The following is a 12,322-nucleotide window of genomic DNA, read 5'->3' as shown; positions in this document are numbered from 1 at the left end:
CTCTCTTTTATGTTATTTTGTAATATTTTTCCGTATCGTATAACATCCCCAGAAAGATATTTCTGGCTATGCCAGTCGTGTAGTGCGCACATGCGGTAACAAAGAAAGGAGTTCGCTGGTTTGTCGGCAGCGGCGCTGTAAATCATTGGTAGCTCAATAATATGGACTAAACTAATTGACTAGAAAAACTTGGCTTTTTGAATCTAATCTCTATAGCTGGGGTTCTGTGCTTTTGTTTCTGCGTGTGCGAAAATTGCGGTTACGGATTTCTTGCCAAGTCATGCATTTCTATCACGATAATACGTATCTCATTACTTGGATATAAATTTGGAAAAGATTAGTGGAAACAGGCAGCATTTTTAACATGAGTAGACTATCAGCTAGATGAAAAAGATTTTTCGGAGTTTGTTGCAGTGCGACTCACATTTGCCGTGTCTGCGTAAGCACTGCCCTCTCTTCGTCCTTGTTCCAAGGGCCTCCGTGTCTAGTATCCTACGGCTCCTCGGTGCGCGGTACCTTCGTGAAGACAAGTTGCCGTAATGTATGGTGAATTTTACTCCTGCTCTGTCGTAGCTGGCAAGCCCCGTAGAGTCCGGGCTACATCTTCACTGGTCATCCCTTTTGAAGCGAGTGAAATGTGTTATAATTTTCTTATTGCACAGCGAACACATGCAAAATACGCATATATCGACAGAAATAAACTGAAATAATCTGGTTCCCCATCCTGCCCCGAGTATTATACCCAGTTTAGAGTGGCATAATTGTTCAAGTTGAGAAGCGCTGATGGAACCGTTACGCTTAAGCTTTTTTGTTATTTTTTGCAGGCCGAGGTCGTCTACGCCAACTACGGGCGCCCTAAAGACTTCGATCACCTCCGGGAGTCCGGCGTCAGTGTCAGCGGAAAAATTGCAGTGATTCGCTTTGGTCGTGTGTTTCGCGGCAACAAGGTGAGACGCGTTCCAGTAGACGCATCTATCATTAACGGGGCTTTAAGGGGACGTAAAGACAAAATAAAACTGCTTAAATTAAGGGTGGTCGGCTTTGACAATTCACGCAGCTGCAGTACAGCCACGGAAGACGTCTTTTAACCGAAACAAAAACTGGCGAAGCCTGCCCCTAGTCAGGCAAGTCATGAATCAGTGAAGCTGCCGGATTTCTTTTTACGTGAGCACTGAAAGACACACCACTCCGCAAGTGTACCCGTTTCAAATTGCTTAGTTACATGTTAGTCGTCGCTTTGCACTGTGCCAGTAGTAGTTGATTGATTGATTTGTAGGTTTTAACGCGCCGACGCAACGCAGGCGATGAGGCGCGCCGTAGTGGAGGGCTCCGGATTAATTTTGACCACCTGGGGATCTTTAACGTGCGCCGAAATCTCGTACACACGGGCGTTTTTGCTTTTCGCCTCCATCAGAAAAGCGGCCGCCGCGGCCGGGAATCGAACCCGCGACCTCGTGCTCAGCAGCGCAACGCCTTAGCCACTGAGCCACCGTGGCGGGTGCCAGTAGTAGTCATCATCATGTGCATAACTAATATCGAGTTCCCCATGCCTACTATTACATGTGCGGTACTGCTGGGGGAAAGCTGGGGCGCTGCGGCGGCGGGTACCTGCACGACGCATGCACGCCGTTCCTGCAGTCACGTCGAAATTTCGTGGAGCGGGTGTTGCTACAGCTGTGGCGTGTTTGCTTGCTAGGCAACGCGAAGCGCTTCTCGGGGTTTGCGACTGTGTTTTTAGGGGTGAAGCCCCTTAGGGTCTAAGGCTGTTGGCGTCTCCTGTCGTCGTAGTCGTCGTCGTCATAATCGTGGTCTCATGTAGTCACGGTACAAAAACACCGGGAAACTTGTTTATGCCTCGCGCTAGAATATCACGCGTACTAAAAAAAACATCGGGACACTCATTTACGCCTCGCGCTAGAGAGGTTCGGGCTACAAAGACAAGAGACTTTTCAGCAAATCTTTATACTCTACTCCCTAACAGTTTCATTTCCGTTGGCAAAAACGCCAAGGCACCCAGAATACACTTGTACATTGTATGCTTCGCCTCTCCCCATGTTTCACTTAGTCGAGATGACCCGAGAGTTGGTTTTTCTAAAGCCACTGCCCGAGCTGGGGACGATTGGCCGTTGCCGCGAGACACGCGCTTCCGGGTACTCTCGTCATTTTGCCGCTCCTGGGTGATTTCGCCAATTTTTGCTTTGCTAAATCCACTGCGCCTGCTGGGGGACCCTTGGCGGTCGCCGGGAAGCACGCCCTCACATGCACTCGCCATTTTTTTTATATTTGTGACGCAATACCAGACAAACATTACGGCCAGCTACAACAGCTCCGCTGTAAAAATAAAAAAACAAATACCTGAAAACTTTGTTATTTCACCCTTCGGAAATATACTATGACAAAGATAGAGTGATTTAATATCAGCCAGCTCTAAAGTCATAACTATCATTGTGGTGACAGAACGTGAGGATTAAAGTGGTACAATCAAACTGAACTACTGAACCCAGTACAATCGCTCAGTAATGTTTCTTGGTGGCAGCTTAGGCCGGTGGCCTGTAATAGCGCCAACAATATTCGGTGTCTTGACTTAAAAGTCGCCGGAGAGTGGCTGTTAGATGACATCTGGCTCGCCTGTTTTCCGTATGTGTTCATTATTTTCTCGAAATTTGTGATAAAATTGGTGTTGTTCTTACCCGGAAAAAGCAGATAATGAGCAAAATTTGTATTTTGTCTTTATGATATCTTTAATGTACCGTTTGTGTGAGCGAAGAGTATACCAGAAATGTTTGCTTGCAACGCGGTTGATCTCGGGGACATTCTGTTATGCACAAATATCTACAAGCCGGTGTCATATAAGAAACAAATTTACGAACGGTGCCAGGTGTTCGCCTAGTACAATGAATTTAAAAATAAATTTAAGTTGGGTGCTGTAATGAGAAATTCGTAAATTTACAAGACACAACACACACAAAAGGTTCGACCCATATGTAAAAAATAGCTTTAAATATATCAGTATGACTTCCTACATCCGTCATTTATAGCCAATTTTTTTCAATTATACGTAGAATGCACGTATATTCGGAATCATTGGTTGCAGTTCAGTCTGTCGAAACAGGCATTTCCGTGGTTGCTTCTATTTGGTTCCGAAGGACTACGCGGTGATTTCTCAAATTAAACTAAGTAAAACTACTTCACAGGAGGAGAAAGGGACCTTCATCAAGCAAACCATCGCACTATATTGAGAGTAGGGAACCTTTACAGGAGGAGCAGGACCGCTGGTCAAGGTGGAAGAAAGGGATTGGCATGGAAGAAGGGAAAGAAAGATAATTGCTGCTACCTTTTAAAGGCTCAGTTTCTGCATATGTGATCGAGTTCTTCGCATGCGCACCTCGCAAATTCGTAATAACAGCAGGAAAGTTACTAGCACGGCATAAGTTCGGTAGTTCACTAGAGCTACATACGCTAGAAAGCCCACTCAACCATCACGTGGTAGGCCACTTTTGATTGTGTAAACTGGAATTTCAGATATTACTTGTGTATCGATTTGTAGTGTATAGGGGTATGGGTAAGAGGGTATGATTCTGCGGTGCTTGGTAAAGGCCGCGCGCCACCAAGCAATGTGTGCAAGGTCCAATGGAGTGTTAGAATGGCAGTAAGGACATCGGCGGGGTGGGGGGGAGTGCCGGTGTTGAGTGTAGAACTTGCGATCTATTAGGGTGTGATGACTGTTTTGCAAAAAACTAGGTCAGCAAGATTTCACTTGATCGGGAAGAGGTGGTAGGCTACTGAGGTAGCCAGCTGAAGTTTATGTTTATGGATACGCGCGTCGATCCTTCTTGCGCTGGGAAATGCGCATCGCTGGATAGGGCGAAGGGGACTGCGAGGGCCTTACCACAGGCACCCGTGGAGCGTGGGAGGGAGTAGTACTCTCCTGAGCGACATAATGGACTCCTGGGCTTCTGGAGAAAATGGTTCCTCATCGGGTACCCAGTCGATGCACATGTTTGTATTGTTGCGGTGCAGCAGTTGGATTTCATACAGAATGTCATGGACATCAAAATGGGAAACATTGTGAGATACACAATCAGCTTGGGCTTCGTAAGTCTGTGTAGATGCTGTCTCTAATAGTCTGTACGAGCTGGGTTGTAACGGTAGGTGATAGATTGTTTCAAGCCAAGTCCCGTGTACCTACCAAGTGTGCTTAGTGCCATTCTGGATGGCCTTCTGGCCTAACAGTTGCATTACGAACCTTTACAGGGGCCCACAGGCTATTGTACGTGACAGCAGGAAATGCAGGAATTCAGACAACAGTCTATAAAATAAGCAACAGGTGTAAGGTCAATTGCTGTGCTCTGACATCTCACTCAAAGTAATACGGAAAAGTCCCCTCCGTCTAACGGCGACGATGGTTGAACGCGAAGTTTGCTCAAGACCGAGGCTTTGGTTGTGATAGAAGTTTTCCAAACCGCTTCGACAATTTGGAAATGGAGCAATCGGATACACGCCGGCTTCATAACGCGAGGTACTCAGGTTCAATTCCGGCCACCGCCAGCGCATTTTTGTTCCCTTCAACCGTGATCATTCACCCTCATCGTCAAAGTTGGCTTTTCTGCAGGGTGTTTTCGTGTTACGGACGCATCAGTCACAACACTAAAGCTTCGCTTTAAAACTCAGAAGAATTCTCACTGCTCTCAGCAACATGTATTTATTCAATGTACACCACGTATTGTTCCCCGTCGAGGCTTGAAGTGCTCTGTTAAGTATGGTGGTGTACCCTAAAAGAACGGGGGCGTCAGTACGTGTCTGAGCAAACGCCGTAATCATTTACACTAGCTTCCGTAGAAATGTCGATTCCGTGCTCGAGGCGATCTCATTGAAGGCGTAGAATTCTCTGCTGTCGCAATGATGTATTAGCACGCTCTATAGGTTTATTGTGCCTTGAGGTGTCAAGTGCTATGGCGACTGGGTAGCCGGGTGGTACAAGTAGTGTCCTCGCGTCCCACGCGGCTAAGCCATGTCGTGGTCACCGGTAATACGCATTAGTTGTATATATTTCCTTATGGAGCCCTCACACACTATAAGGAAAGGCATGCAATAAATGCTTATTCCCGGTGATGCCTAATAGGGAGTCACTTGGGGTCTTACTCAACCCTGAAAAGAAACTTACGTCACAAGCCGCTTGACTAAAAATACTAGGAGCTTGCTTAAAGATAGAAAAAGGGCGTCTTGGATTTGTAAAAAAGAAGGCTGGAAGGCATCCGCACTCAAACTGTATTAACAAGTATTTTTGTCCAGGGAATGCCGTACGGTGGAGTTAGAAATGGTTATTCATTTTAAGTGACGCCTTCTGACAGACAAGGGAGGAAGCTTCATCTAATTCTCCTTCTTCGTCATCTTCATCATCACCATCATCACTTATATTACTGGATGTAAGACAGAACGAAAAAAATGGGGGCGAAAATTGCATCAGGACTGCACTGGATAGGGACAGTTGGATGAGTGTTGGAAAGCCCTTCGCCCTGCAAAGGACCTGAATAGGCCGATCAGAACGATGTGGTCTAGCTTCGGCGGAACGCTACAGTGCAAGGATATTTTGGTGTGTTGCTTAACCTACCTCATTAAGCTAGCTCAGTTACGCTTTCGCGAGATGTTAACCAACCGTAAATATTTGCCTGCAGCGGATATTAAAAAATAGGGGAGAAGTGTTTGCCATACTTCCCTAACATGAGCAATATTATCTAAGTAATGACCTAAACAGATTCATTATATTTCCGATCACCGCAAAAACACGGCCAGTAATCGCAACAAAAGGATGGCTGATATGATTACTTTTAGGTTGATCCTCTGGTCGTTTAGAATAATTACGCTTCATACCCTTTTACATGAGCGACAATTACACATTCTATTACTGTACCTACTTTGTCAGAGTGACCAAACAGATTCGAATATTTTGCACGAAAGGACACTTCGTGGAACGTATATCTTATGAGGGCCTCAGTGGCGACACGTGCGTTACGCATACATCGCTACGGTCCTCATTATCATAATCATCATCATCATCATGAGTGTCACTTGTACCCGTGTAGGTGTGGGAAAAGAAATTGCAGAAATAACAAATGATATGAAGGCATTTTTACAACACCCGGGCTTCAACTGTTTTAGTGCTTTTTTGCCAAACATAAACCAACTAGCCCACCATTCACTATTTCGTAATTTTTGCAAATACCCTATAATTTGTTTGTTAAAACATTTTACGATTGAATGCTTCTCTTTCGGGTCTACGCTTTTGAGTGCAATGCCAGCTGTCGTTATTCGTGACGGCGCCTTTCCCGGGCCACTGAAAACGGTGAGGTTGACTTCTGACCCGTGCATACATATTATCACGTAGCCCTAGACGACGCAGTTGTGTTGAAGGAAAGACAAGTTTATTGGAGCTAGATAGTGCTCCCCTAACAACTCAAAGAATACACAGGCGGTGAAGCAGCAGTCAACAAAGTGACGTGCGCAGGCGAGTGACGGTGAGGCGAATGCGGCGGCGTCTGCTCTGCAGGCATTTATCAATTACACAGAAAACACCGTAGATAAAAGAAGACTATTCTAGGCTAGTAGCGTTAGAACGAAACATTCTCTCTATCAAATGCGATAATCCTTGCGGCATAAGAAAGAAACAAAGGAACATGCGCTTCACTCGGGACTCGGAGAACACACCCCGGCGCAGCCGTGTGGTAAAAGCGTAAACGTAAACAAATCCAACGCATGGTTCGCGGAAATATGGTGTTTTGGAACAGTACAGTATCCGCAGTGCTACAATGCCGAAATCTGTATCCAAAAATAATACACCAATCGCATTCCCATGCTGCTTGTAATTGATAGTTCGTGCTTGTGCGCTGTAGTGACTACACTTGATTTAAAGAATCTGTGCCAGGCGTAACGAGATTCCGTTCCCGTGTTAGTACAAGCCTGCCACTTCCTGCACGACCCCGGTGCCATCCACTCGTTTGCATCGAACACATTTATTGTTGTGAGCAGCTTGTGCTGGAGTCTTTGCTTTTGAAGCGAAAGTCCTTGTTTCGAACAACAGCGGTGCCGGAATTTCGCAAAGCGACGTAATTTGTTCACAGTAAAATCTTCTGTTAGTTCCCCTATACGCGTTTTCTACAAAAATAATGGCGGTCTAATATTTGTTAGATTGTTAAGGGGCGGGGCAGGACCCATTAACATATTTAATTAGCTTTCTGCGTCGCACCTGAAATGGCTTACTTGTAGCTATCTCGGAGCGAAATATCACCGCGGCGTGTTCGACGAGATGCTAATTGCAGGAACTGTATCTGCTCTGGAAGATTTGATCTGGTGTGTCAGAATAAGCACGCCCATGGTTATTTAAAGTGTTTAATGATCTCGCAAATAGCAGGGACTAGGCTACACATTGATGTATTGTATTCGGCCATAAATGAAATCCTTACTTATTGTCAACTGTATCATGTATGGTGGCCTGATTGATTCGTTGACTCGCCCAGGTGAAAGAGGCGGAATTGCGAGGTGCTTCTGCGGTTATTCTCTATCCCGATCCGGCCGACTACGCCTTGCAGCCACAGAGGCCCTTCCCGGAGTCTATGTCTCTGCCCGCCTCCGCCGTCAGCTCAGGAACGCTGGCTGTTCTCAACGGCGATCCGCTGACGCCTATTTACCCAGCTACAGGTAACAACACGCCGTTACTTAGAGATAAAACATACGACGTCAACAGCTAACGAATCCTTAACATTTTGGGGGCTGGCCGCTTAGCCAATGAACTGAGGCAGTATTACGTAACGTACATTCAAATTACCTTTCTTGTTAAAATATTTGAGGTACTAGCTGGGGTTTCGATTTTCGGCCATTTGAATAAAGTGAGAAATCTTATTTTGAATATCGAACTCACGGCAACCATGTAATTTGATTTTCCGGCCATCATCACTAAAGTGCTTCGCAACGCTAGTTTATCCCATTACAAAAGATATCTTGTGTCGCATAGCGGAAAAAGGGTAGCGCATTATCGCGTCTGTCTGTAACCTACATCTAGTGTCAGAATGGCCTCCGAGGAAAAAGGTACTTCCTCTGTGGCGTCGAATGATTGCTCCTTTGGCTGCTACTGTCGAAGTCGAAACAAGCCTTTTCCATTAGGCTTCTCAAGTTTGTTGCGATGCACACTGCGCAGTGGCTCTACCACATACACCCGCGTTGCTCCTTGCCTTTGCTCAGTGCAGTTGTATAGAAGTTTGTGCTGATGCGTTGTGTGTATAACTCGTCGGGCACCTGTGGGGCTCGCAACCAGCAACACAGCAGGGTGGTTCCTTCCCGTCGTCGTGAGGAGTACAATGCGCAACATACCGGTCATTAACATCGAGTTCCACTTCGAGTACTGGCATCTGAAAAGCTGCTAACCAAACTATTTACTAAAATGTTCGAGGCAAAGTTGGTAACCTTGGACTCCAGGACGGTGCAGTATTTTTCCTCACATCCCGGTGGGTGAAGGAGGGTAAAGCCTGAAATTATGCATCCTGGGCTACAGGCAAGTATGTTGCTCTCTGTACACGTAGGAAGGCATCCTACTATCCCTTGTATGTTGCGAAAGGGGGTGGGAAGTTTAGTCCCCAACGTTTGTCCATGGAACATTGGTGTTGCATTGTTGCTAGGGCTGACTTCCGACAAATTTCGTGGTCTCCCCGGGTTTCTTCTGAGTTCGCGTGCCTAGACATGCCAGGTCCGCTGCTATGTGAACGGAAGTAGTGACAGTCGACGTAAGACGCAATAGAGGAAGCGTGAGACAGGGTAGCATGTTCTGTGAACATTCTAAGGTGGTGGAGTGACTTCGCAGAAATTCAAACTGGCTGTATTTCCTTTCGCTAATACCCTAGAATCTGCCACAGCGCGTTTGAACAGCACAGTATGAAAATATTACACCAGAAGCAGTTACTTATTCAATTTCATGTGACTACAGGGATGTGCGCTCAGAATTATCGTTACGGAAAATACCGCAAACGTTTAAAGGATGTCAGTATTGCAAAGAAACTAATCAAATGTCTGATAGTGATAGTATTTCATGGTTACACTAACAACTTTTGCAGGTTTCTTTATTCATGTAGTTTTAATAGCTTCCATTACTTTAAAAACATGATTACGTGGAGCAAATATTGATGTCATCACATAATGAGCGAAATCCCGCAGTGAGTAATGCCGCCTAGGATTCAGTTCTATCACGTTTGCTGCTCAGACATTCTTAAATTGTAATCCCAGCGGCCCGACATTGCGTCATGATTTCATACAGGAGATCATTAGAAGGAGAGCGGCAGTTGTGCTTAGCTCTTTGCAAATTATTCTTTCCTACCCTCCGTACGGGCCGAGATTAGGCAGCTACTTTTTATCCTTGCCGTGCTCTGGTTCTCATAAATTCAGCTGCTTTGCTGGGTACGGTAGTATATAAAATTTAATAAAGAAGTAGCGAACCTTGCACTAAATGGCGCAACGCTTCAACCATAGCGAAGCTCCACGACTTTTTTCTACATGAGCACTGAAGGACACACCACCACGCATTTGTACAAGTATGAAATTATTTAAATATTGCCACCTCTCTTTGCACTCTGATAGTAGTAGTCATTGTGATAAACATCGATATGGTCGTGTTCCGCATGCCAAGCATTACATGCAGGGTAGCGCTTCACCACAGCTGGGGCGCAGCGGCGCCGCGTACGTGCACCACGCATTCGCGGCGTTTCTGGAGTCGCGTTCAGGTTTCGTGCAGCAGGTGTTGTGCGAGCTGTGGCGTTGTTGGTTGCTAGGCGATGAGAAGCGCTCTTCAGCCGCAAGTTCGTCGTTGTAGAAAAAAAAATACCGAGAAAATTCCGGGAGCCGACTATGGGTCCGGCAACGCTCACTTACAGCAGCGTCGCCATTCAAGTATTGAGTGTAAATTTATGCTCTCCTGATTTTTTTTTTGCTTAAGCCACTTTCCAAGTCTATTTTCTTGCTCCTGGGCATTTTAGCCTGTTTTTTTTGTTGCTTAAGCCACCGCGCTTGTCGGAAAAGGTGGAAAGGTCGATGCGAGGTACGCGCTCATGAGCGCGCGGTGTTTTGTTGGTATTTTCACTTGTTACGCATTACGCGTACGTTCCACACAATAGCCAGCTACAGCCGCTATGGTTTAAAATCAGATGTTTTACACAACTGCGCATTTGATTGAGTAGCAGTTTGGACCCCAGATCTAGAATAGTAACTATGGCATTCAGACAAAAGTGAGAGCCTTATGAATCGGCGCCTTTTCTTCCTTAGGTTGGCTTAGAAAGTGGCTGCAGGGTCTCTTTTTCAAGCATCTATCTTTCGGTTGGAGTAAAGCAGTGCTGGGATGGATGTCATCGTAGATAAAAGAACTCAAGGTGTTTTGTAAAGAATCCCAAGCAATAATTATGCCCATTTAGGATTAGCTTGAAACTTCGGTCATCTGATTTCTAATAGTTATAAGTTCTTCGCGTTTTGCCTTCAGGGGAATGGACTGCTTCGACTTGCACTCACGGGAAGCAAGCAAATTTACTTATTTGCGTGGTCATTGATTTAGTCTGTGTTGTAGCCTAATATCGGGGCGTTTGAGGGCAACTTCTGCTACTTTAAGCAGGTGTGTTTATGGCGAGCTGTATTCTTTTACGCAGAGTATTTGCCTATATTAAACTCAAACATAGTTTTGATTTTCTTGCAAACACCAGACCCATTACAAAGCTACGTCTTTTACAACTCACTCTTAACATTGCATTGGTGCTAATACCATCCTATAATGGTGACATGTCTATTGCATGCGATCACCAGATGACCTAGCTACTTAACTTAAATGCTTCACCACTAAAGTCTACAGTGTACCTGAATATACATTGGTTTCCTTACTCGCGGTGGCAAATCTCAACGTCGCATAACGTTGTTAACAGCAATAGTCAATAAAAGGATAAGTGAAAGCGTCAGCTTGTGTTCCAGCCGGCGTGCTCGTTTTCCGATCTCTCAAGAGGACGCTTACAGGATGCCCGTGCGAGAGGCCAAGCTACCGGGGATCCCGGTCTTCACGGCGTCGTCGGAAGAAGCTGCCGAAATCCTGCGGTAAGTATACGGGGAAGTCGCTTGCGTCACATGCAAAGGCGCGCTTGCCCTCAGTTCATAATACTTGTATACAGAATGACGGAATCACACCGCTGTGCAGACGTATTGATGTTTTAAGCAGTTATGGAAACCGTCAAGCCATGGTTTTATTCCTACATTTCCAATGGAAAATGAACATCAGCAACATAGCTTGAATTGGAGGCCTCACAGTGAACCAGGCCGTGCATGCGCACTCAATTTTATTGCACCCCAATCCTCTAAAAATGTGTGGAATGCGTACAAATGATTCGTTGAGAGGTGATCGCGCCTATTCAATTCTACATCCAAGAACTCTTTACACCCTTTCTGGCTAAACAAAATGGTGGTAAAAAACTGCACAATTGACCTTCTTGTGGTATGTTGGAAACGCGCAGAAGCGTTTATATGAATTATTGAAGATCTACGTCAATATTATAGCACTTTTCAACCAACCTATTACAAAAAGAAGTTTGTGTTCGTCAGCACGGTCTGTTCTATGTGTTGGAGTTGTATGCCTAGTATAAACCTTCGCTGAAATTCTTCATTTCTACAATAACCCAGGCGATTCTCATGAATGATAGTTTTCTGCTCGCTATACAAAGGAGAAAATGAAACATCTGCCAAGTATTTTAAGTACAGTAATCCTTCATTATAACGAAATCGCTTTACTCGAAATATCGCTTTATTCTAAATGTCATCTGGTCCCGACCCAAACGCATGCATTTTAGGCCTCATTACTCGAAGCGCGGGAAGAGCTGGACCTGCTTAGAGCACAGTGGCGAGCGGAGGCGTCGCCGAGCGCCGGCGAGCCAGCGGTGAGTCAGACTGTCAAAATGGCGGGTCAACGCAAGCTGGTGTTTCCCGGGCGATTTTCTCGAGCTGGTCACGCTCGATTCGTGCCACCCGGCTTCAGAAAAACGGCCCGAATGCGTGGTAGGGTGATTGATTGTACGGTATAACGCGCCGACGCAACGCAGGCGATGAGGCGCGCCGTAGTGGATGGCTCCGGAATAATTTTGACCACCTAGGGATCTTTAACGTGCCGCAAAATCTCGTACACACGGGCGTTTTTGCTGTTCGCCTACATCAGCGAACCGGCCACCGCGGCCGGGAATCGAACCCGCAACCTCGTGCTGAGCAGCGCAACGCCTTATCCAATGAGCCACCGCGGCGGGTGCGTGATAGGGTGATT

General features: G+C 45.9%; 1 protein-coding gene across 4 annotated transcripts in view; it reads left to right on the top strand.

Moving 5' to 3' along the window:
• Positions 1-12,322, top strand: part of LOC144149832 (N-acetylated-alpha-linked acidic dipeptidase 2-like) — a 380,783-nt gene that overhangs the window by 55,491 nt on the left and 312,970 nt on the right. For 3 of the 4 annotated variants that reach the window (XM_077681511.1, XM_077681510.1, XM_077681514.1), the window contains exons 5-8: positions 825-947; positions 7,515-7,695; positions 11,022-11,112; positions 11,859-11,945. In XM_077681511.1, the coding sequence (XP_077537637.1) occupies positions 825-947; positions 7,515-7,695; positions 11,022-11,112; positions 11,859-11,945 (482 nt within the window). The remainder of the gene's footprint in view (positions 1-824; positions 948-7,514; positions 7,696-11,021; positions 11,113-11,858; positions 11,946-12,322) is intronic. The other variant, XM_077681512.1, reaches the window with a different exon arrangement.

The sequence above is a fragment of the Haemaphysalis longicornis genome, unplaced genomic scaffold (assembly GCF_048455015.1).
Source record: "Haemaphysalis longicornis isolate Haplotype H1 unplaced genomic scaffold, Haemaphysalis longicornis Haplotype H1 scaffold_8, whole genome shotgun sequence".
Lineage (NCBI taxonomy): Eukaryota > Metazoa > Arthropoda > Arachnida > Ixodida > Ixodidae > Haemaphysalis > Haemaphysalis longicornis.
This window is presented reverse-complemented; position numbering and strand designations above follow the sequence as displayed.